The sequence below is a fragment of the Aegilops tauschii genome, chromosome 4, assembly GCF_002575655.3.
Source record: "Aegilops tauschii subsp. strangulata cultivar AL8/78 chromosome 4, Aet v6.0, whole genome shotgun sequence".
NCBI lineage: Eukaryota > Viridiplantae > Streptophyta > Magnoliopsida > Poales > Poaceae > Aegilops > Aegilops tauschii.
In genome coordinates this window covers 143,069,767-143,094,509 of record NC_053038.3, presented here as the reverse complement: position 1 = coordinate 143,094,509, position 24,743 = coordinate 143,069,767, and the positions used below count along the sequence as shown (strand labels likewise).

The 24,743-nt window shown below is 45.3% G+C and overlaps 1 protein-coding gene across 1 annotated transcript; it reads right to left on the bottom strand.

The window, feature by feature from the left end:
- Window positions 1–8,279: 8,279 nt before the first annotated feature.
- On the bottom strand, window positions 8,280–16,419 carry LOC109778287 (sister-chromatid cohesion protein 3). Its single transcript, XM_020336846.4, has 22 exons — window positions 16,169–16,419; window positions 15,896–16,076; window positions 15,420–15,532; window positions 15,238–15,330; window positions 14,920–15,083; window positions 14,599–14,835; window positions 14,278–14,422; window positions 14,000–14,178; window positions 13,250–13,392; window positions 13,024–13,151; window positions 12,755–12,928; window positions 11,644–11,805; window positions 11,364–11,564; window positions 11,156–11,293; window positions 10,852–11,052; window positions 10,593–10,737; window positions 10,365–10,471; window positions 10,066–10,206; window positions 9,309–9,574; window positions 9,107–9,231; window positions 8,722–8,997; window positions 8,280–8,640 (listed from the first exon to the last, which is right to left on the bottom strand). Exons 1-22 carry the CDS (start codon window positions 16,199–16,201, stop codon window positions 8,627–8,629), a joined length of 3,366 nt encoding a protein of 1,121 aa, XP_020192435.1. The 5' UTR covers window positions 16,202–16,419; the 3' UTR covers window positions 8,280–8,626.
- Window positions 16,420–24,743: the final 8,324 nt, after the last annotated feature.

Genomic DNA, 24,743 nt, shown 5'->3' with positions numbered 1-24,743 from the left:
TCTTTGATCTCTTATATGTATGATCTCTTATAGCCTCGTATTTCTTCTCCGATATTTGGGTTTTGTTTGGCCAACTTGATCTATTTATGTTGCAATGGGGAGAGGTGCCCGGTAGTGGGTTCGATCTTATGATGCTCGATCTCAATGACAGAAGGGGAAACGACACTTATGTATCATTGCTACTAAGGATAAAAAGACGGGATCTATATCTACCGCCATATGGATAAATGGATCTTGTCTACATCATGTCATCGTTCCTATTGCATTACTCCATTTTTCCATGAACTTAATACACTAGATGCATGCTGGATAGCGGTCGATGTGTGGAGTAATAGTAGTAGATGCAGGCAGGAGTCGGTCTACTAATCTTGGACGTGATGCCTGTGTAATGATCATTGCCTGGATATCGTCATAATTATTTGAAGTTCTATCAATTGCCCAACAGTAATTTGTTTACCCACCGTTTGCTATTTTTCTCAAGAGAAGCCACTAGTGAAACATACGGCCCCCGGGTTTTCCTTCTCATATATTTGCCTTGCGATCTACTTTTCCTTTGCATTTTTATTCAGATCTATTAAACCAAAAAAATACAAAAATACCTTGCTGCGTTTTATCTTTATTTATTTTATTTGGCATTCGATCTATCAATCTACTACAATTTACCTCACGTCCGCTTGCCAATTTCTGGCGCCGTTACACGAAAGGGATTGACAATCCCTTTAAGACGTCGGGTTGCGAGGTGTTGTTATTTGTGTGCAGGTGTTGTTTACGTTGTGTTGCTTGGTTCTCCTACTGGTTCTATACCTTGGTTTCATAACTGAGGGAAATACTCTACCGTCGCTGTCCTACATCATCCCTCCCTCTCCGGGGAAATACCGACGTAGTTCCAGCTACCATCAAGCCTCCTGGCACGCCCTGGTGGGTTGTGCCCCCCTCGGGGCACCCCCCCAGGCGCAGCCAGGGCCCGTTGTGTTCCTTTTGGCCCATAAAAATCATCTTGCAGTTTCGTGGCATTTGGACTCTGTCTGATATTGATTTCCTGCGATGTAAAAAACATGGAAAAAACAACAACTGACACTTGGCACTATGTCAGTAGGTTAGTACCAAAAAATGATAAAATGATTATAAAACATCCAAGATTGATAATATAACAGCATGGAACAATCAAAAATTACAGATACGTTGGAGACGTATCAAGGGGCTACTAACGGTGTCCTGGACTAGGGGGTACTCACCATGTCGTCTCCCAACTAGTTGGATCGGGCCGAGGACTCACATGGCCGTTCACTCATGGGCCAGTTCGGACAGCCGACGACATACACGAAGAAGATTCCACAAGACTTGGTGATCAAGACAAGGACTCCTCTCCACCGACGTATTCGACTAGGACTCTTGTTATCCTAGGCCTCTGGTACATTATATAAGCCGAGGACGGGCTAGTCGATAGAGGATTATGACATTATTCATCATACCCTTAGGGCTTAGACCACAACATATGATCTCGAGGTAGATCAACTCTGTAACCATATACATCGAATATAATGAAGCAGGAGTAGGGTTTTACCTCTTAGAGAGGGCCCGAACCTGGGTAAACATCATGGCCCTTGTCTCCTGTTACCCATCGATCCATGATCTACAGCTTGGGACCCCCTACCCCGAGATCTGCCGGTTTTGACACCGACACTGAGCCACTAAATCTGAATCACCAAAGCACCTTACCCGGCTTAGATTCATCTCCTTATACATCCGAAGACCATGGAGTAAGGCTTCATACTCAGTTGCATTGTTAGTACAAGGGAAAATCAACCTTAAAACATAACAAAATTTATCACCTCGTGGGGAAGTCAAAACAACTCTAGCCCCCGAGCCTTCCAACTGCCTGGATCCATCAAAGTGAATAGTCAAATATGTATTATTCGGCTTCTCCTCAGGCATCTGCAGCTCTGTCCAATCATTGATGAAATCCACAAGTGCTTGAGACTTGATGGTTGTGCGAGGCATATATTTCAAACCATGGGGGCCAAGCTCAATGGTCCACTTGGCTACCCGACTTGTGGCCTCTCTGTTTTGAATAATATCCCCTAAAGGAGCAGAACTAACCACAGTGATGGGATGACCAAGGAAATATTACTTGAGCTTTTGACTAGCCATGACCCCATATACCAGCTTCTGCCAATGCGGATACCTCTGCTTGGATTCAATGAGCACCTCACTGATATAATAAACCGGCCGCTGAACCAAATACTCCTTGCCTGATTCCTTTCTTTCCACCACAATTGCCACGCTGACAGCTCGGCTATTGGCCGCCACATATAACAACAAAGGCTCTTTGTCAATGGGAGCAGCAAGGATCGGCGGTTCAGCTAATTGTTTCTTCAAGGCTTCAAACGCCTGATCAGCAGCATCACTCCAGACAAAGTGACCTGTTTTCTTCATCATCTGGTACAGAGGGATAGCTTTTTCTCCCAACCGGCTTAAGGCTGCAATATGACCCACCAGACGCTGAACATCATTAATACACGCCGGTTTAGCCAAGGAAGTGATAGCCTTGATTTTCTCTGGGTTAGCTTCAATGCCTCGTTCAAAAACCAAAAAACCCAAGAGCTTGCCTGCTAGCACACCAAAAACACACTTGGCCGGGTTAAGCATCATCTTATAGACCCGGAGATTGTCAAAGGCCTCTTTCAAATCATCTATCAAGGTTTCCTTCTTTCTGGATTTCACAACAATATCGTCCACATAAGCATGAACATTGCGTCCAATCTGATCATGAAGGCAATTTTGAACACACCGCTGGTAAGTCGCCTGGGCACTCTTGAGCCCAAAAGGCATAGACACATAGCAGAAGGCTCCAAAGGGAGTGATAAAGGTTGTCTTCTCCTGGTCCTTAACTGCCATCTTGATCTGATCATACCCAGAATAAGCATCCAAAAAACTCAAACGCTCACAACCCGTCATAGCATCAATAATCTGATCAATACGAGGAAGAGCAAAAGGATCAGTTGGGCAGGCCTTATTAAGATCTGTGTAGTCCACACACATGCGCAAGTACCATTTTTCTTAAGCACTAGCACTGGGTTAGCCAACCATTCCGGATGAAAAACTTCAACAATGAACCCAGCTGCCAAGAGCCGGGCCACTTCTTCACCAATGGCCTTACGCCTCTCTTCATTGAAGCGACGAAGGAATTGCTTGAACGGTTTAAACTTCGGATCAATATTGAGAGTGTGCATAGCGAGTTCCCTCGGTACACCTGGCATGTCTGAAGGCTTCCATGAAAAGATGTCCCGGTTCTCATGGATGAACTCGATGAGCGTGCTTTCCTATTTCGGATCCATATTAGCACTGATACTAAATTGTTTAGATGAATCGCCAGAAACAAAATCAACCAGCTTAGTGTCATCTGCCGACTTAAACTTCAACAGAGGGTCATGCTTTGTGGTTGGCTTCTTCAAAGGTGTCATATCCGCCGGGTCAACATTATCTTTGTAGAACTTCAGCTCTTCTGTTGCACAAACAGACTCAGCATAAGCAGCATCGCCCTCTTCACATTCCAAAGCTATCTTCCGGTTCCCATGTACTGTGATGGTACCCTTGTAACCCGGCATCTTGAGCTGCAGATAAACATAACAGGGTCTTGCCATGAACTTAGCATAAGCCGGCCGCCCAAACAAAGCGTGATAAGGGCTCTTAATCTTAACCACCTCAAAGGTCAATGTCTCAACTCTGGAATCATGATCATCACCAAAAGCTACTTCCAAAGCTATCTTGCCCACTAGATATGCCGACTTACCAGGCACCACACCATGAAAAACAGTGTTAGACGGCTTAAGATCCTTATCAGTCAAACTCATACGACGAAAAGTTTCGTAGTAAAGGATATTGATACTGCTGCCTCCATCCATGAGCACCTTAGTGAACCTGTAACCTCCAACCTGAGGTGCAACCACTAAAGCCAAGTGACCCGGATTATCAACCCGGGGCGGGTGATCCTCACGGCTCCAAAGAATAGGATGTTCAGACCATCGCAAGAAACGGGGAATCACCGGCTCAACTGCGTTCACCGCCCTTTTATGAATCTTCTGGTCACATTTACATAAACTCGTGGTGAATACGTGATACAATCCACCATTCAACTGCTTCGGATTACTCTGATAACCAAATTGCTGCTGCTGATTCCCTTGACCAGACTGTTGATTAAAACCACCTTGATTGCCTTGGCCCTGGAAACCAGAGTTTGAGCCGCCACCACCACCAAAGCCAGGCCCGTGAGAGTCGGATCCTAAACCGCCATTCGGGCCATGATTGTTCTGGAAAAAATTGGGATTCCTATACTCCCTCATGATGAAGCAATCCTTCCACAGATGATTGGCCAGCTTCTCCTGCGTACCATGCTTTGGGCAAGGCTGGTTCATCCTCGCCTCAAGGTTGAACTTTGGTCCACCAAGCAAGGGCGGCTTTCCCTTCCGACGCTGATTATTGTTCTGTGTATTGGTGTTGGCCACAAAGTCTAAAGTGCCCTCGACCTTACGCTTACCGTTGCCACCATGACCCGTCGTGTTATGCTGTTGTCCCTTCGCACTGCCACTCTTCTTCCCATTACACGTCTTCTCCTCATCAGAGTCGGGGTCTTTGGTACTATCAGAGTCGGCATATTTGACGAGAGCCGCCATGAGCTCCTCCATGTCATTGCAGTGGCGTTTAAGCCGTCCTAGTTTCTGCTTAAGGGGAGGGAAACGGCAATTCTTCTCCAACATCAGGACTGCTGAACAGGCATTGATACTATCTGATGAATGTATAACAGTCAAGATCCGGCGCACCCATTGGTTGTTGACTCGCCCTCACCTTGGACACAAGAATCCAAATCCAGGATCAACATAGGCTGCTTGCACGTGTCTTTAAAATTTTGGATAAAATGAGCTTTCAACTCTGCCCATGATCTAATGGAGTTAGCGGGCAGCCGTTTCAACCAAGTACGAGCCGGCCCATCCAACATCATGGTGAAATACTTAGCACATGCAGCATCACTAACATCCAGCATCTCCATGGCCATCTCATAACTCTCAATCCAAGCCTTGGGGGGCTGATCTACTGTGTAATTAGGCACCTTACGAGGACCCTTGAAATCCTTAGGCAAACGCTCGTTACGCAGAGCCGGTACTAAACATGGGTCACCCAAGGTTCTGGAGGTCACTCCTGCCTCCACCAATGCTGATGGATAAACCGGGGATTGCTGTTGAGCTGCCAACTGAGCCGCCAGCTCAGCCTCCCGACGTGCCCTGCCCTGATCCACCAAAGTCTGAGCATCGACACCACCGCGCGTTGGGCCATGCCTACGAGGTTGATTCTGCTGTTGCTCACTGCTTGAAACTGCTGGCGAGTCAATATGTCTACTATAACTCCGGCTTGGATGAGGGGTTGAGTGAATCCTCCCACGGCTGTACGAATAAGCCGCCTGCTGATCCAGCGCTGTCTGAAGAAGTTCTCTGGCCCTCGGTGTCTCTATCGCAGCTAGAGACTCGCCTTCAATTGGGAGAGCCATCAGTCGCGTTGCAGCAGCAATCATATTATCCAACGGGTTAGAATGATGACCCGGCGGTGTCGGCACATGCTGAGGCGGAGTAATATCCAAACGAGGCGGGTCCGTAGTATGCGGCTGAACCGGCGCTCCGGTCACGGGCGCCTCAACCGTCCTGTTCGCCACAGGCGGGTCACTGGTCCCTGCCCCAGATGTGTTGAAGAGGTTTCTCGCATCATAAACCGGAGGTAAATGACTCGGGTGCCTCCTTCTCATGATGGCATTTGAAGCGTTTTGATCCAAGGTAAGCCGGAACGACTCTGCCCGAATCCGTTGTGCCTGAGCGTCCAAAACAGCTCGCTCTGTGGCCATCCTAGCGTTCTCAGCCGCCAGTTCTTCCTTGGCTTGAGCTATCTCGTCTCGTAGCTTCGCCACATCCACCTTATGTTGTTCCTGGTTGTCCGGCGTCACCTCCACCCCCATCAAAGCCGCCAAAGCCTCCAATAACTCTGTCAAAGCTTGAGCTGGCGGGCGTGTAGTGCCGCTAGCACCAGTCATCGCCGCAGCCATTGAGCTGGAGGTCATAGCCGCGGCGGTCGTTGAGTCGAGCGCCCGCTGTGTGCCGGCCATGAAAATCGCAACCCTGTTCGACGGCTCATAGGGGTCCGGAATACTGTCGCCATCGGAACAGCCTCCAAGCTGGCCGTCCTGCACTTGATACATTGAATTAGTCTCGCCTGTGGACGATTCACCATCAGAGTAGATGGCCGTCTCACCACCAAACACAGATCCTTCCTCAAATTCCGCCCCATGGATGAAACCAACAAAGGCATGCTTCACGGCGGGTTGAACTTGGGCGGGTCGTGCACGCTGAGCCGTCTCAGTGATGTCGGTGCAGGTGTCCGGCTCAGGGCCCGGTTCGCCAATCTTGCCGATGAAGACGTGGATTCCGCCGAAGGGGACCCGGTACCCGTACTCAATTGAGCCGGCCTCGGGGCCCCAGCCTGCGTCGTCGATGTAGAGCTTGCCGCGACGACTCTTGGTCATCCGGCCCACAGCGTATCCCTTGATCCCTTCGAAGCTGCCCTTCAAGAACTCGAAACCGCCGTGCGCTGGCCCCACTGTGGGCGCCAACTGTCGTGGACTTAACACGGCAGATGTCCTAGCGAAAGGACTTAGTCGTGGAGCCATCGCAACTAGGTTAGCTTAAAGGGGTTAATCGGGACAAAGGACACAGAGAGTTTATACTGGTTCAGCCCCTCGCGGTGGAGGTAAAGGCCTACTCCAGTTTGGGATTGTATTGCTTGGGTTTCGATTACCAGGGAGCGAATACGCTTGACCTAGTTCTCGATCTCTTGTTTCTTGTCCTCAACCCGCCGCCAGGTCATCCCTTTATATACATAGGTTGACGCCCGGCGGCTTACAGAGTCCCGGCCGGCTCATACACAACGTGTCCGGCTCGGTGACTAACTAAGCTTGCCTTACAATACAAGTTATACATGTGGCGGTTCATCCCCTTGGGCCTCAAGTCGCCTCTGGGTCTTGGGCCGTCAATGGGCTTGTTATAACCCGCCATCTTCATTGATAAGTCGCCATTGGTATGACCCGGCCCCTCCTGGGCGGGTCATACCCAATAGTTATATCCCCAACAGATCTCCTGACGCATATTGAGGAAGACAGTCCATGTTGCCGGTAGGTGGTGATCAACTTGGGCAAGAGGACTCTGCTTGTAATATGGTTCAGTGTCAAACACTGGCTCTTCTTGCTCGCTCTCAATGATCATGTTGTGCAAGATGACACAGCAAGTCATGATGTCCCATATTTGATCTTTCGACCAGGTCTGAGCGGGGTACCGGACAACAGCAAATCGAGATTGGAGAACACCAAATGCCCGCTCGACATCCTTCCTGCAAGCCTCCAGAACCTTCGCAAAGTGGGAGTTCTTGCCTCCTGGCACAGGGTTTGAGATGGTCTTCACAAATGTGGACCATCTCGGATAGATGCCATCTGCTAGGTAGTATCCTTTGTTGTAGTGCCGCCCATTGACCTCGAAGTTCACTGGAGGAGAATGACCTTCAACAAGCTTGGCAAAGACACGGGAAAACTGCAGTACGTTGATGTCATTGTGAGTTCCCGGCATACCAAAGGAGTGCCAAATCGGCTTCCTCCAGCAGCACCGCGAGCGCCTCCTCCTCGTCTGAGTCCATCGCCGAGCAAACAAATCGCCGAACACCTCGCGGGCGTGGTAGGAGCGCGACTGCCGGTATTGCAGCCCTGCACGGTCGGAGCGCCGGAAAGCTCGTCCAGGAACGGGGTGGAGGATGTCGTGGCGGAACCCTCTCTCTTTTCCGGCAGGGTAATGACCTATCTAGCGGCAATGGGTGGGTGGGCGGCGGGAGGGCGTGCGCCGGTGGGGGGGGGGGGGGCGAATCTGGACGGGCATGATGTGTTTTCGACTGACAATGGTGACCCAGATGCGGAGCCCCCAAGCGCCCCCCAGTGGTTTGGCCTGGGATCACCAGGCCAAAAAAACAAGGCACAACTGGAGGGATTTTTCAGCGCCAACGCCTTGAGGGCACTAGTGGAGATGCTCTTTAGCTGCATCATGGATTTGAGTTGTTACGTTGCCACTGGCCTTCTGTCGGTCAGTTCTATTTTAGCCAGTGCGGCTTAGTTAGAATAGGACTCTGTTCAGACTTCCCCCTCAGTGATTCTTGTCTCATTCAAGTACAACTTGCTCGCATCACTTTCTGCTATGCAGTTTGATTAAACTCTTAATTACCAACAAATAGCTCAACATACTTGCGGAGTACATATGTATGAAATGACCCCCTCTAAGGAAACGAAAACGCAGCAACGCAAATGTTACTACACACGATAATATACAGTGCGGAAGCACATAGTTTATAGAAGAGGGTGAGCACCTAAGTACAATCATCTACGACACCTAGACACAATGAAACAAAAACATTCAACAGCAAGCAAAGGTCGTTCGTTGTTGTTCCACACGAGTGGAGTTGATCACGGCAACTCCTTGTCCGTTGAATCGACTAGAGACTGAATGTCCGTCATGCGTGATCCACAGGACTGACTTAGTGCATACCCTCATCAGCTATTGCTTCCTGAAATTACAGGCTGTGATCAGGAAATGGACAGACAGAAAGAAACCATAAACCGGTAAGAGCAAAACCTTCCAACTTTACCTGAAGCCGTAGGAGCTTTTCTCTGACTGCTTGTTCCCTGTTGAGAAACCCCCTTCAGCGATCTTAGCTTGGATGCGGAAGGCCTAAACGTGTTGATCAAAGGCTGGTCAAAAGCATCATCCTCGTCGTCGTCATCTCCACCATGCCCCCGTTGGTCAGAGTCACTAACAGACTCTTCATCACTAGATTTGTTTCCATCAAAAAGATTTCTCACAGGTTCATCTCTAGGCTTCCTCGGGCGGCCCCTGCGCTTTACAGGCTTTTCCTCCTTTTCTTCTGGATCAGAAACACTATCAGCCACAATTTCTACAAGAAAAGCTTCCGGTGGTTCTGGAACCTAAGTTACAGCTCGGAGAGAGAGAGAGAGAGAGAGAGTTCAACTCACCATGGAAAACCTCATTCCTTGCATGTTTCTCACGTAAGTGTTCTACAAAGGTTAAGTACGGGCGCCAAGCACTGGGATCTTCATTCATATCGATATCTTGTGCCCTCTTCTGTACATCTGTCAAACTACATGCAAAAAAAGATTACTCAGAATGAAACACAAAATCAGGGCAGCACCACGAATGACAGGGCTAAAAACATACATGTCTGGTATATCTGACGAAGGAAGTTTAGAAACAAATGGCACAAGAGCAGCCTCGAGGAAAGACAATTGCTTTGGGAGGTCCACAAAGGCAAATTGAACACCGCACTGGATAATCTTTAAGATCTCAGACTTGTTTTTAATACGAACAGCGCCAACATAGTAGCCTGCAAGCCGATTAGCAAGATCTTGACACTCCGAGTAAGATTTGGCTATCAGGTTTTGGTTCTCTCCTTCGCGCAAATAGGCCATATACCGTTCGTACACCTAATTAGATGAAAAACAAACAATGATTGACACAAGATAGATCACGCTTCATAAAGAGTATATGTTAATGGCACATAAATTAACAAAATCAAATGCAAAGGTGAGTTACAAAAATAAAGGCATTTACCATTCATTCCTGTCAGCACATATGTCCAAACAATGTACATATTTGGAGATGATTCTTTAGAACATTGCAAAAGATGAAAAACAAGTTTAAATAGATACAATGACAATAGCAAACCATGTTACCAACAGGACCCCATGTGTTCCTGGTTTACAAGATTTTCAATCACTAATGGCATACTCGATAATGCAGGATGAGTATAATTTCCTGATGCAGTTTTTAGTTATTATTTATTTCAAGATAGGTTATTAGCTAATTCAGAGAACAAATTGCAGGATGTTCATACAGATAAGACACCATACAAATATCCACCTACTTGTAAATTTGTGAATAAATAGCAAGTGCATTCAAAGATAAACAGAAGTACCCGTCTCAATGCCTCAAAGAATAGAGCAGCTATATCACTGTTTGCATTTTTCTTTAGTGCGGTAATGAGATGCTTGATGATCTCTGTCGTACTTGCACCATGAGATACATAGTGTGAAACAATCTCAGGGCCAAGGTAATCCTGCAAACAAAATAAATTGCTGCAAATTTCATTTATCTGCCAGTAGAAAACGCTACGGACGTAAACCAAATTTGATGCATAGAAGGTAGTCTCCAACAAACTATCTGGAAGAATGTTGCATGAGAACCCCTATCGCAGGCAGAAAGTGCAGTATAGACCTTCGAAACTGTATCAGCAAGCAGTAGCTTTGCAGCTGCAATCATGACAGCATCCCTGTTTGTGTCTTCAATATATTCTTCGTTTGCGTCTTCATCTTCTGTGTCATCTGAGGGTGAAAAGTTGGCCGATTTCAGTAATTAGCAAGAAGCCAGGCAACAAAATTTCTTGAAACGCCATTCCGGACAGATATTTTAAATTTGAAGTAGAAAAGCATGTGATAAGATAACCTGATATATTCAGCTGCTGTTCACATAGTTTCCAAAACTTCTGAACATATTCTAATTGTGGGAGATAACCCAAATTTTTTAGCTTTGTTGAAGAATACTTTGACTTCTTAAACAAGCACCACATCTCTGCAGTAATGGTGCAGACCTAGAAGCAAAAGAGGGCATTGAACTGTCAATGGGTCAACTTAAGTGCAGGAATACACTTGTTACAAAAATAATGTATTCCTCTCTTTGCTGACGTTTAATTCAGAAGGCTTACTCTGGAGGAAAGCACAGTGGTGCTCCTTCCCTCTTTCTGATAATTGGACAGAACCACCAAGAAATAATAGAGTTGTTCAAAGAGAGACCTTTGCTTGGAAGAAAGTCCCTCGATAGATGTTTCAGATGGGTTTTCAACGTCAATTGCATGAAGGCACCATGCTACTTCAAGGAACATGTTGATGAGGAGAAAGCTCTTTACCTAATCAAGCATCAAGTATTACCTCAATATGTTCCTTAAAGTTGATTCTGCAAGGAAGATTGACGTGCTAATAGTAATATCTCAACAGTGCAATGGTTCATACCTCATTGTCCATCTCTTTTAGATGACTGAGGATTCGGTACATATCTTCAAATAAACCATCATTTTTAACAGGTTTTGACAACTGAAGTTCATGAAGTCGCTTCAAATTAACCAAGAGAGAATATTCATCATCACCTGCCTGCAAAGCCGACAGTCATCATATTACTTCTGGCTCCAGTACATATACAGACAGCATGAGTAAAACATACCTCTACTTCCTTGATCGCAGTTTTGACTTTCAAAACCAACTCATCTTCAAGAGTCTTAAGTTTATTTTCAGCATAATCTAGAAGATCCGCCTGACACTTCGTGCAACAGAAAGCTATTGCCTTGATGCAAGATCTTAAAGTATCCTTGTCACCATGTTTGAAGAAGGCATCAACAATGAGATCTATGGCGGCCTTGAAATTCTGAACCAAATTATAAACAAGATTATTGGTCAAATAAAAAAATGAATGAGAAGGACGAGTGATAGCTTTTGCAACTGACCTGCTCTTGCCTCTTCAGTGAGTACATCTCAAGTTTCAAAAGCATCATCATATCAATTAGAGGGGATATCTTGGCCTTGTCAGGCAAGTATTTTCTCAAAAGTTGCGGGTACCTCTTCATCAAGGCATTGGTTATGTCACTCTTGCTATTTTCTAATATCTCCTGTAAACTTTTATGTTTTAGTAATGCCGCGGGATACAATTCAACTAAGTGTCAGTTTTACAAGAACAAATAGCAGATCAATAAACAAAATGAGCAATATATAATCCAGAGTTCACCAGGAAGAACTTGAACAACATCAAGGAGTATAAAGCTGAACTAGACAGGGGGAAACCATGAAAAGGGTGTAAAATCAGAAATTTTAAGGTTAATATGTAGGATCTGGATGCTTAAAATGAACAACTCAAAAGATTTCCCATCTCCTCCCACACAAAAAAAGATTTTCCATCTTAATGATAGAAAAGGTAAGTTGGCAATCAACACATACACTAAGGCCGCGCTTGGATTCGTTGTAATCAAATACAGAGGTGTTTATTTTACACCTGTATATTACCCGTCGCTCAGCAATTCTCGGCCGGAAACAAAACGACTACCCGAGGTCTGTATTCTTTACAGGTGTATTTGAAATGAACACGAAAAACCAAACAGGGCCTAATGTGTTTATCAGAAGGTGGTCATATTCAACCAGTATTATTTCCATTTTAATATTAATTTCACAATCCTGGATGATTTACCAATTTAGACCACTGGGCTAATCTCCAGAAGTTGGTTCACTAACGCAACTTACATAAATAGAGATGACATGGCACAAATTTAGAAGGGTTAAACTAATCAGACTCTCAAACATAACTTTTGAAGGACTGACATTTTCTGTACCTCAGGAACCAAACATTGAACATTGAAGTACCCCATGGAACAAACCTACTTTATGTAGGTAGTACTACTTAGTACTTAGAAGAGATGACATCTAGCAAACTGGAACTAAAGAAATAACAGGCCAACAGCACCGTTGGCAATGTTACAGATATTTAAAAATTAAAACTATCCATGAGATTATGAATCAGTGAGACTTTGCACCAATACTATATGATACCACCGATGATACTGCTACCTTTTGGGATTTGTTATAGTACATCTTCCTATTGTCAGTTGCAAGAACTATTCTTTCCCCAACAGCCTTCTTAGCAGAGGCTCGCAGCATCCGAACTAGATTTGTTCCATCCATGTCAGTAAGCTCAGCTATCGGAGTTTCATCAAGAAGCATGGAGATTACACACTTCCAGTCCTGAAGAACAAAAATAATGTAATTGTGACAGAATGTCACACTGACAACACTGTATACTCTTTTCCAAATAGAGTTGCATAAACGGAGGAGCATACTTTCATGGCCTTCATGTCATCCCAAATATCATCAATGACGTAAGAACTCAGGACTGGGTCATCCGAAAATTCCCTTAAGATGTGCAGCATTCGACTAATGTGAATCTCGGAGGATTCATTGTCCCCATCTGGAATTCACTAGGATAATCAATGGCTGAAGTAATCAAGTACTATTTGATAACAAGACAGGGTAGCATAAGAGTGCAATCCTTCAAGACACGAGTACCTCTAGCTACAGAAGGGGTCTTGCAGTTTTGTGCTATCAGGTGATCATAAACTAACTCCCCTATTGCACGCCTGATCATAGGAGGTTCGTCAATAAGCAAATCATATAGGGGACCCAAATCATCGTCACTCAAAAGTTGATGCCTGCAAAGCAAGGAAACAATATGAGCTTCAGCTACATGTTCCAAGAATCACATAAGCATTTGAGCTACATGATGAAATTTTTTGAAGCCTTGTACATGTGAGCTTCAGCTCTGAATACGTAACTCCTACTTCCAGTGCCACGGCTTAGCCAATTGCAAGTATGTTTAAGCTTGTGTTTTCATGAAATAGCTTTGAACCAATTGTCATTTAAACATCCAAAATGAAAGAATTTAACTGATGCCGTAGAAATTGATGCAATCGGTGCACTGTGCAGATAGTGAATGATGAAAACATTTGAACAAACACCACACCCGTATTTCAAAATGGAATCATCAGTCCTTGTATATAACATTTGACAACAGGAATGTTATGCCAGATATCCAAGAAATTAACATTCGAAACTTCTTACTTGAAATTGAATTTTACTTGTACATACAAAACCTCATAAGCAGGCCTTGATATCAAAAGCTAGACAAACCCAACTCTTAGCACATCTTAAAAAGGCTATGGCAAAATATGTGAACTTGCACGGTAACTACCCCAACTGGGCACGCAAAAGATTTTGCTGTCAAACCTCAGTACGGAGGCCATGAGAAAGTGAGCTCACCGAAGTAATTGCTTGATGAGTCCTATAGCTGGCACAGCTACTGAAATATCAATATCATCAGCAAGCTGGATCATCCTGCTATAAAACCTCTCCGTAAAGAGACCAAGAGAAGGTATGTTGTCATCTACATCATACAGGCTTTGCAAGGCAAGAATAGAAGTTCTTCTAACTCCAGCATTCTATAAAAAAAGAAGTGCACAAAATAAGATTGCAAGTCTCTTTGATCACAGAGAAGGTATCAATGGGCGCAATTAATCAATGAATTAAACCTTTTTTACCTTGTCATTCAGTGTCCACCCAAGATACTTTAAATATATATCTTGTAAGAACAGTGATGGATATGAGACAACCCAAATACCTAGGGATTTTATGCATAACATTCGGATCTCAGGGTCAACATCCCGATAACGGTGCATGAATAACCTACATGTGGCAAAATAATAGTGTTAGTTGCCTGCTAGACCAAGATAAGTATAGATCGCATGACATGTGCAAGATTCTGGATACCGATGAATATACTATCACTTAAGAAAGATTAGAACACTTAATTAAGTAAACAATAAAAGACTGGGTGAGTGGTCTCTAATAGAAAGCCTCACCCGCTGAATATTTTACGCATCGATTCCTCCAAATATGTAATATTTTCATGAGTAATAGATAGCCTTTTGTTGAGAGATTCAACAGCTGGCCCATCACTGTGCTTCTTCTTCTCTGCATTCAACTGCCTTTGGGTGGTCTCACGCTGTCCACTGAGAGTCTTGGCGACAGATATGAAGGACGTCACAAGCTGGAGCCCAACCAATGAAGCTACTTGACGATAAACCCTTGGGGGAGTACTGAAGCACAACAAATTATCACCTTATACACATGTATACAAGACTAAGGTAAAATAAGGATGGCGACTGGTGAGACCTAATTACCATGATATCGCAACCACGTAATCCTTGATTGTCGTGAATAAGTTATCATCAAATAATGGACCATTCTGACACTCAAGGACCAAACTATCCCAAAAGGTAACAAGATTTTCTTTGAAGTTCTTAAGGTCCTTCCTTTTTGAGCTATAATTATCATCCACCAGACCCTGTTCTCAAGTTAAGATTGACAAAACTCAAACAGAAGAGAGCATATATGCACAACAGTAGAACAATATAGGGTAGATAAATAGATTATGTGCATTGGATAATTGAAATGGCCACAGATGATGATTCTCCTTTCAAAATCTCACAATAGGATACTTTTCTTGCTAGCTCAGCTAGTTTGAATACAATGTCATCCACAGCTGCCTCATGAAGGTCGCTTGCATATATATCATGTCTGGCGCCACAAACCTGTCATTGTAAGATTTGCAGGTTAATGAAAATAACGTTGCCACGATTATTTAAATAGAACAATAAGTAGCGTATCAAGTTAGTATTACCTCAAATAACATTGTTAATATCTGAAATAGCACTGACTTTGGATTTGATTCATAATCCTCGACCAATCTTTTGACAGCATGGCTGATTAGCCTGCCATTATGTTTGACTATGTCTGCAAGTTGCGAGTTTGTAAGGAAACCGAGCTGAGATGAAAGATGGAATATCGTTTGTTACATTGAAGTAAAGCTTTAAATCTAGGAACATCTCGGCGTATTTTCTTAAATTAACATGAAGCCTTGTTGTTCCTACCAATCGCCAATTCACCGTGCAGAAACACACCAGGGTTAATCTATCCTGGTTACAGCAGAAGCAGCGTTCGGCGCCATAAATCCCAACTAAAATCACATTAGCAGGAAAGCTAGACTTCCATATTGTGGAAGGGGTAAACCCTAGCAGCAGGTTCACAGAATCCCAGTCGCGGCACCCACCAAACTCACTCCAGGCAGAACGGCTAATAACGCAACATGCCCCTTACCGATGAGAGTCAAATCCTCGAGCGCGGCGGCGGCGGCGGCGGACGCCTCGCGCTTGCGCTTAGACCGGGGCGGCGCGAGCCCATCGGCCGCCTCCCCGTGGTCCTCCCCCTCCTCCTCGTCCTCAAACTCTTCGCCGGTCACGAAGTCGCTCTCCCTCGGCCTTGGCGGGCGGCCACGCTTCTGCAAACGCACGCACGAAACAAAATCAGAAATACTAGCCAAAATTAGCGGGATCCAGCTGCTCAGCGACCGCGTGGAGGGAGAAGGGTTACCGGGCGGCGCATGGAGGCTATCGTCTCCGCCATTAGGGAGGGGGGGACGGGGATGTGGTGACGCGGGGAGAGCAAACCCTAGAGATTTCGGGATTCTACGTCCGTGTTTGGGAGGGAAATGGAAAGGGAAGAAGGAGCGGCGAGTTTGGAGGGGCAGGGGGGAGGCGTGAACTGATCGACTCCGCCTTGTGTTTCTTTTACGGGGAAGAACGCACAAATCTGAAGACAAAACACCAGGAAAAAAATCGGCCTTTCCAAACGTTACGGGTTTCATTTTTCAAAATAAACCTCTACATTCCATTTAAACTCGTAAATCAGAAAATACAACTATTAAGAGGTTGAGGAAGGAGGATGGTGAGGTGGTGGAAGGGGAGGAGGGCTTGAAGGCTCTTGTATTTGTACTCTTTGTTTACCCTCGTAGAGGTATCTTTGGTTTCATGAACATTGTTACTTCAAAGGCTACTCAACAAATGAATGTATTTCTGATGACGGATTTCATGGCTGATGAGGTCAAGTTGGCCCTTAACAGAATAGGTGATTTAAAGGCACCCGGATTAGATGGCATGCCAATGATTTTTTACAAGAAGTACTAGGATCTGGTTAGTGATAGTGTGGTACAGGATGTGTTAAATGTCTTGCAAGGCGGCAATATACCGGAGGGATGGAACGATACCATAATGGTACTTATCCCCAAGGTTAAAAATCCAGAGAAATTGAAAGATTTACGCCCGATTACCCTTTTGCAACATCGTGTATAAACTAGTGTCTAAAGTTATCGCCAATCATTTGAAGTGTATCTTGGGGGAGATCATCTTGGATAATCAGAGTGCGTTTGTGCCGGGCAGATTTATATTGGACAACACCTTGTTGGCATACGAGATGTCACATTTAAACCTACAAGGACCCTAGCCAACTTGCCACCAGGAGGCTCCCCCGATTTGGTCCACTTCCGGTCGTTGGATCAGCGTCATTTTGGTCAAGTGCTTCCTCTCCTCCATCCGATGTTCACCTTGTGGTTAATCTGGTTTTTACCTCATAGTTGTTTTTCCAGGCCTATGACTGGCGGGCTCGTTCCCAATGTGGATTGGCTAGGTGAGCCATCGGGCGGGTGGAGGAGGGTTCCACCAATCCACTCCTCCCGCCGCACGCACTGGCGCACACGACGTGTGTGATGGGCGCCCGCACGAACCCCATTCCCCAATCAGCAACCGCTGCAACCCCCTCCTCTTCCACCAATCCCTCGCTGACACAGCCGCTGTGACCCTCCTCCTCCACCACCACCATTTGTCCTTCTCAGCCGTCAGTGCGTCGGTTCCATACCAGGCGCTAGTTAGGCGAGCCCGATGATGGGGTGAAGGAGCAGGCGAGGCGTCCGACGAGGGCAAGCAAGGGAAGAGGGAGGAGGCCGGCAACAGGGTGAAGGAGCAGGTTGCCCATCTTGGAGGTGGTGGAGCCGGCCAAGTGCCATTCACCATTGTCGATCAAGGTCCATTCGCTGTCGCCGACCTCATTCACCTCGTCTACTCTCTCTTCACCATTTTTGCCATGGGGATGGTACAAGAACTTCCGTCGCCGGCCAATCGAGCCCCACCTCTTGTGCGCGACCCAAGGAGGATTTTGCATCGCCATCTTACATTGGTTCGTGCCCTACATGAATGACACCAGCCAAGGGAGGACTATCCCTCCTCTTCGTACTCCACATGAGGTGTGCAGGTCGCCGCCATGGCCCTCCGTCTCCGCTCGCTGAAACGCCCACGATGCGGCTATATCTCCCACGTGTCGAGGCACGACTTAGAGGCATAACCGCATTGTGGTTTTGTCGCAAGAAGGGTCATCTTCACACAATCCCATGTAATGAACAAGAATGGGATAAAGAGTTGGCTTACAATCGCCACTTCACACAATACATGAATAAATCATACATCAATCAGAGATACACACATAGGTCCGACTACGGAACCAAATTGAAAGAAGACAACCCAACTGCCAGATCCCTGATCGTCCCAACTGGGCACCACTACTGATCAACATGAAAAGAAACAACACAACGAACAAGATCTTCATCGAGCTCCCACTTGAGCTCGGTTACGTCACCTGCAACTGTTTTGGAAGTATCTGTGAGTCACGAGGACTCAGCAATCTCACACCCGCGAGATCAAGACTATTTAAGCTTAAAGGAAAGGATGGTGTAATGAGGTGGAGCTGCAGCAAGCACTAAGCATATATGGTGGCTAACATACGCAAATGAGAGCGAGAAGAGAAGCAACGGAACGGTCGTGAAGCTAGCAATGATCAAGAAGTGATCCTGAACTCCTACTCACGTCAAACATAACCCAGAAACCGTGTTCACTTCCCGGACTCCGCCGAGAAGAGACCATCACGGCTACACACGCGGTTGATGCGTTTTAATTAAGGTCAAGTGTCAAGTTCTCTACAACCGGATATTAACAAATTCCCATCTGCCACATAACCGCGGGCACGGCTTCCGAAAGATAATACCCTGCAGGGGTGTCCCAACTTAGCCCATCATAAGCTCTCACGGTCAACGAAGGATAAACCTTCTCCCGGGAAGACCCGGTCAGTCTCGGAATCCCGGTTTACAAGACATTTCGACAATGGTAAAACAAGACCAGCAAAGCCGCCCGAATGTGCCGACAAATCCCGATAGGAGCTGCACATATCTCGTTCTCAGGGCACACCGTATGAGCAGTCCGTACAACTAAAACCAGACCTCAAGTTTCCCCAAGGTGGCGCTGCAAAGGGCTCTAGTTTGGACCAGCACTCAGAGGAACACTGGCCCGGGGGTTTAAAATAAAGATGACCCTTGAGTCTGCAGAACCCAAGGGAAAAAGGCTTAGGTAGGCAAATGGTAAACCCAAGGTTGGGCCTTGCTGGAGGAGTTTTATTCAAAGCAAACTGTCAAGGGGGTCCCATAAATCACCCAACCGCGTAAGGAACGCAAAATCAAGGAACATAACACCGGTATGACGGAAACTAGGGGCGGCAAGAGTGGAACAAAACACCAGGCATAAGGCCGAGCCTTCCACCCTTTACCAAGTATATAGATGCATTAATTAAATAAGAGATATTGTGATATCCCAACATAAACATAATCCAACATGGAGCAATCTTCATCTTCACCTGCAACTAGCAACTCTATAAGAAGGGGCTGAGCAAAGCAGTAACATAGCCAAGCAACGGTTTGCTAGGAAGGGTGAAAAGGTTAGAGGCTGACATGGCAATAAGGGAGGCATGATGTAGCAAGTGGTAGGTAGCGCGGCATGGCAATAGAACGAGCAACTAGCAAAGCAAAGATAGAAGTGATTTCGAGGGGTGGTCATCTTGCCTGAGATCCCGCAAGGAAGAAGAACGAGTCCATGAAGAAGACAAACGGATGTAGTCGAACGAATCCTCACAACTCCGGAACGAAACCGAAGCTAACGAGAGAAGCAACCCGGAAAGAAACAAACAACATAGTGAACGACCACCACATACACATGGCATGATGCACAATCAAGTATGATGCATGTCCGGTTTAAATGAGGTATGGCATGGGAAAATGCAACAAACCCCACTACAAATTAAGTGGAGCTCAATATGCAACGAGTTGCATATTGACGAAACACCACATCAATTATTTAGTTCTCTCTCGGTTATGTACCCAACAATATTAAATGTTGATTAACATGGCAAGAGGTGAAGCATAAGTAAACTAACTATTTAAGCAAGTTTAAATGAGGCCGAAACAACAAACAACAATTCCGGAAAATCCTCATGTCCATATTTTTGATTTGGTACTCTTCTGCCATAAACACAATTTTAATGTTGTTAAACAGCAAGATAAAATGCAGCAAGATAATCTATGCATTTTTCTACCCCATTTACATACGAAGTTTATTAACATCCGAGTTACGGTTATTTAGTTATGAATTAAAGCATTTTAGCATGGTATTTTAGCAAATTTAACCAAACAGCATGTTTAAGCATTTTAAACATGGATGAGAGTGGCATATTGTTAAAGAACATGAAAATATGAACAAAATGCATATATGACATGTTCCATTTGAATGCATGGATCTTTAGTTATTAACAAACCAAAATAATGGCATTATCTGTAAATAAGAATGCATTGGATAATTCTAAAATACAGCCTGGAAAAAAAATATGCACGGGCCCGAAGCATTACGATGCAGCGGCCCAGATGAGGATTCGGCCCAAGCGGCTGTGGGTGTGTGCAAAAGAAATAAAAGAACAGAGCAAAAGAGGGGCGCCTGGGATTTGATCCCCAGACCCCTCGGTTGGAGCAGCGTGGTGCAAACCACTGCACTGCCGCGGCTGCTGTTGATAGGATAGGGCGCGGCCTTCTAAGAGATAACCCAGGGTCGAGCTTCTCTGTTTAGATAGAGAAGACGACGGTTGCGACGACGGCGCCGGCGAGGGCAGCCGTGGCGACAGTGGGGCTTGAGAGGTAGCGGCGGGCGTGCGGAATAGGTTAAGGAGGTGCTCGTGCGTGCGGAGGGCTGCGGGAGGAGTCCACAGCGTGAGCCTCGAGAAGAAACTCGTCTCATGCCACGGCGAAGCGCGGCGATGCAGGGGCGAAGCCGGGCGCAGCGAGGCGAAACAGAGGGACTGCGGCTGAGTGCGTGAGCGTGTGCAGCAAGATGGAGTGCGTGTGAGGAGCTCGAGCACCTCATCCATGGAGGTCACAGAGCTTCAGCTTGTACGAGGGGGCATTCCAATGCTCGGATCGACGAAGTAAATGAGGTAGGAGGAGCGGGGAAGGGCGGCTGCTCACCGGGCTCTCGTGGAACACGAAGAGTGGGCCGGAGATGTGATGCAGAGGCAAGGTGGGACGCTGATCGGGGCGGCGTCCTCGAGTCCGTGAGGAAGATGGAGCGGAGGAGGAAGACGAGGGTGCAGGCGACACCATCTTGACGTCCCGCGGCGCCGTAGTGGTCGGAGGCGACACAGACGACGTCAGGGAAGACGACGCACACGGCGGAGGCGGATGGTTCTTGCTGGAGGCTTGCCGGCGACGAGCTCGCTCTCGCGAACTCGCTCGGGACCAAAGAGGCGATGGCTATGGTGGGCGACTCACCTGCGGCGGCGGTGGAGGGAGGAGAGGGATAGAAGGGAAACCCTAGGGGACGAGGCGCTGGCTTTATAGGGGCGCGAGCGTGGCTGGCCTCGACGTTCGTGAGCTCAAGGCGTGACGGCGCGAGCGCTCTGTGTCTGGAGCGAGGGAGACGGAGGGGAAACGGAGCAGGTGTCCGTTTGGGGCACTGGGCTGGGCCGGCTGGGGAGAGAAACATGTTGGCTGCGGGGTCTGCTGCTGGGCTGCTCTTCCTTTCTCTCCTCATTTCTTTTACTTAATTCTTCAGGCAGAATAACAAGAGCAGAAATGCACAAGGAGATCAGGAAGGAAGTAGGCTGAGACGGAAATATTTATAAGATCCTGCATTTATGCACAATTTGAATAAAATGGTCTGGACATTTTTAGAGAGATAGAAAAAAATAATTCAAGTTTGAATTAAATTCAAACTTGAGCCATTTTTGAACCCAACCAAAACATCTTCCAATGAGCTGAAAATTGTCAGAGAGGGTTTAGGCATGGTGAGTTAGCTTCAGGAAAAGAATGAACATTAATGAAGGAGGGAATAATGTCGCTTGCAACAACATGAAGGAAGAAGGAAGGGAGAGGTGATGATACATGGCATGGCTTGAGAGAGAGATAGCAAGGGCTGATGCACCCACAACATGAAAGTAACATGTAACATAAGGATGAGTGCAATGCACATGATGCTCATGGAAACAACATGAATGACCAAAAGCAATATGACAAGAGATAGGCATGGGAATTATTTTGCAAGTGTGTTCCGGTTAATTCCAAACTAATGGAATATTTATAATAGCTCCATAAATATTAGGAGGATATGTTATAAAGAGAAATCACCATGTGAATTCCCTCGATTTTAAATGGACCGAAGATCCATGCAATTTATTTAGGTGGGTTTTTATGCAAAGATTAATGACATGATGGCATGATGACATGATGCAATGCAAAAATAAAAGAGCAAGCACCGAAAGAAACACGCGGTGATCACGAAAATAAGGAAGTCTTCTGAAGCGTCGGTCTCGGGGCGTTACAACACTCCACCACTACAAGAGGATCTCGTCCCGAGATCTAGGATGGCACCGGAGGGAAAACGGAAGAGGAAGAGGTAAAACTAATTGCTTCTTTGACAAATGAGTGAAACCAAAGAACCTTGAGAGGTCGCAAAGCTTGAGGAAATGGCACAACGGAGATGAACAAAATTTAAAACACTCCGTTCAGCAACAGGAACAAGGAACATTGCGAGAACCTTTGTAGGTTGAAGAATATGAAACGAGAGCTTAACGGATCAAAAGGAATATGAAAGCACACCGGTAGAAAAGAGAGACAAGGAACACCATGTGAACCTTGAGGTTAATTGACACGATAGATATTTAAACCACTCCGGTTTAAACAAGATAGGGAAGGAATAAGAATGATATAATTTGGGCAGCACTCCGACTGTAAATGGAAGGAATTGAACATGATCTTGACAAGATGAGAGGATACTCGATGAAATTAACAACACATTGCCTCCGGAACTAATGCTAGAATGGCATAAGGGGTAAGAAAGATTTCAGACAGCACTCCGGTTGAGGAAGGAGACAAAACTTGATAAGATGAGAGAACTCGAATGAAAACACGACACTCCGGCTAGACGGATAAGAAAGGAAAAATTACATGATCTTGACAAAACAAGATGATTGGTCGAAGAGAGCAACATCACAAAGCCTCCGGTAGAAATGAAAGAATGCAATGAAAAGAACAGAGAAGAACGGAGTTGTTGAAAAATCAACAAAGAAAGGATATGAACTTCGTGGACTTATGGAGACATCTCGAAACTTGAGGAGAAATTCTGCCACTAACGAAAACAATTGCTTGCTTGAGATCAATGAAGAGATGAAAACTTCTCTTGCCGAGAGGATAGGAGAAATTTTGGATCATTGATAGACACCATAATAGAAATATTCCTTAGGGAAGGCTTTAGGTGAAACATGACACAAGATAGATCCAACGAAGAGATTAAAGGATTGAAAAGATCTCGTGAACGAATTGAAATTGATGGTTTTAAAATATGTCATTCCGGACAACTTGTGAATCATGAACCATGAAGGGTAATTGTCAAGAATGATATAACACCATCTCGAAAGATAAGATAGAGAGAATTGCATTTCGGAATGCAAGATGAAGAATGCTTGAACTCCTCAAAACAAGACATGTGTTGAACACCATGTTTATCTTTGAGTAAAGCTTGGCGGATCTTGACTTCAAGAGAAATCTTGAAGAACAATTGAAAAATGAAAGGAATCCTTGACGAACCACCATGTAGAGCCTTCGTGAGAACTCCCGTAATAAAAGGATGATAAAAGAAGGAGAAGTTGAAAGAACAGGATGAATCCTTGCAATGATTTAGATGGATCTTTGAAATGATATAATTGAAATAACTTGGAGCTCCGGAAAGAAAAGATGAACAACTTTGAACCGAAAATTTGATATGATGAATAACTCCGGAAAGAATAAATTAGATCACTTGGATGAAACAATAATAAGAATTATGTTATGCGTATCCTTCACCAATATAAATTGATGACAATCAACGGATTTGGCATACTACTTATTCTCGTAGAAAGGATTAAGATAGATATTGCGCAAACTTGTGAAGGTCTTCATCGAACCACCGGTAGGATTGAAACAACGAATAAATTGATATGATAACGAAGGAAGAGAAATCTTGAACGAACCACCATAAGAATTGAAAATGAAAGTAGCAAAGGCACAATTCAACGGAAAGAATTAGAAAATGAATGAAGATACCTGACAGAATTTAGGTACACGAGAAGGAAGATATCATGAACTGATTAGAGGAAATTTGAGTGATGCACCGGGAGAATATGGAGAAGAACGAAGAGACATCAATTTAGAATAATTGGAGAACGAGGCTGAAAACTTAGAACGAAGAAATCTTCTGAGATGATGGCCTTCGAAGAATCAAACTGAAAAGACTCCTGAAATGCTCCGGATGGGTAAGAAAAGAATTCTCGCAATCGAAAACAATTATGAGAGGATGGCATAAGCTAGAACTATGAATCTTGAAGAGAATGGAGCAATATTTAAGAGAAACTCTTCTTCGGTCTTCAAATGTTGAGAATGACGATGAGAAACACCACCATGAATTGTTGAGGCACTCCGGAATGAAAATTAGAAATGTTGAACCAATGATGAAAAGAACTTGAAAGATCTTGGAGAAAGACATATGACTGACGATAAATTCATTCTTATGTCAAGCTTCGAAAAGAATTTGGGAATAGCTCCGGGAAAATTAGAAGAGTCAGGTAAGATCCTGGAAAAAGACCTGTGGGTTAGGGCCCACACAAAAGAAACACCGTTGAAATGATTACTTGAAAATGAGATTGCACCGGTTGAATTAAATGGCTTGAATGAGGTAACAACCTCGAAATAGTTAGAGTTGATGCGGAGTGGAAA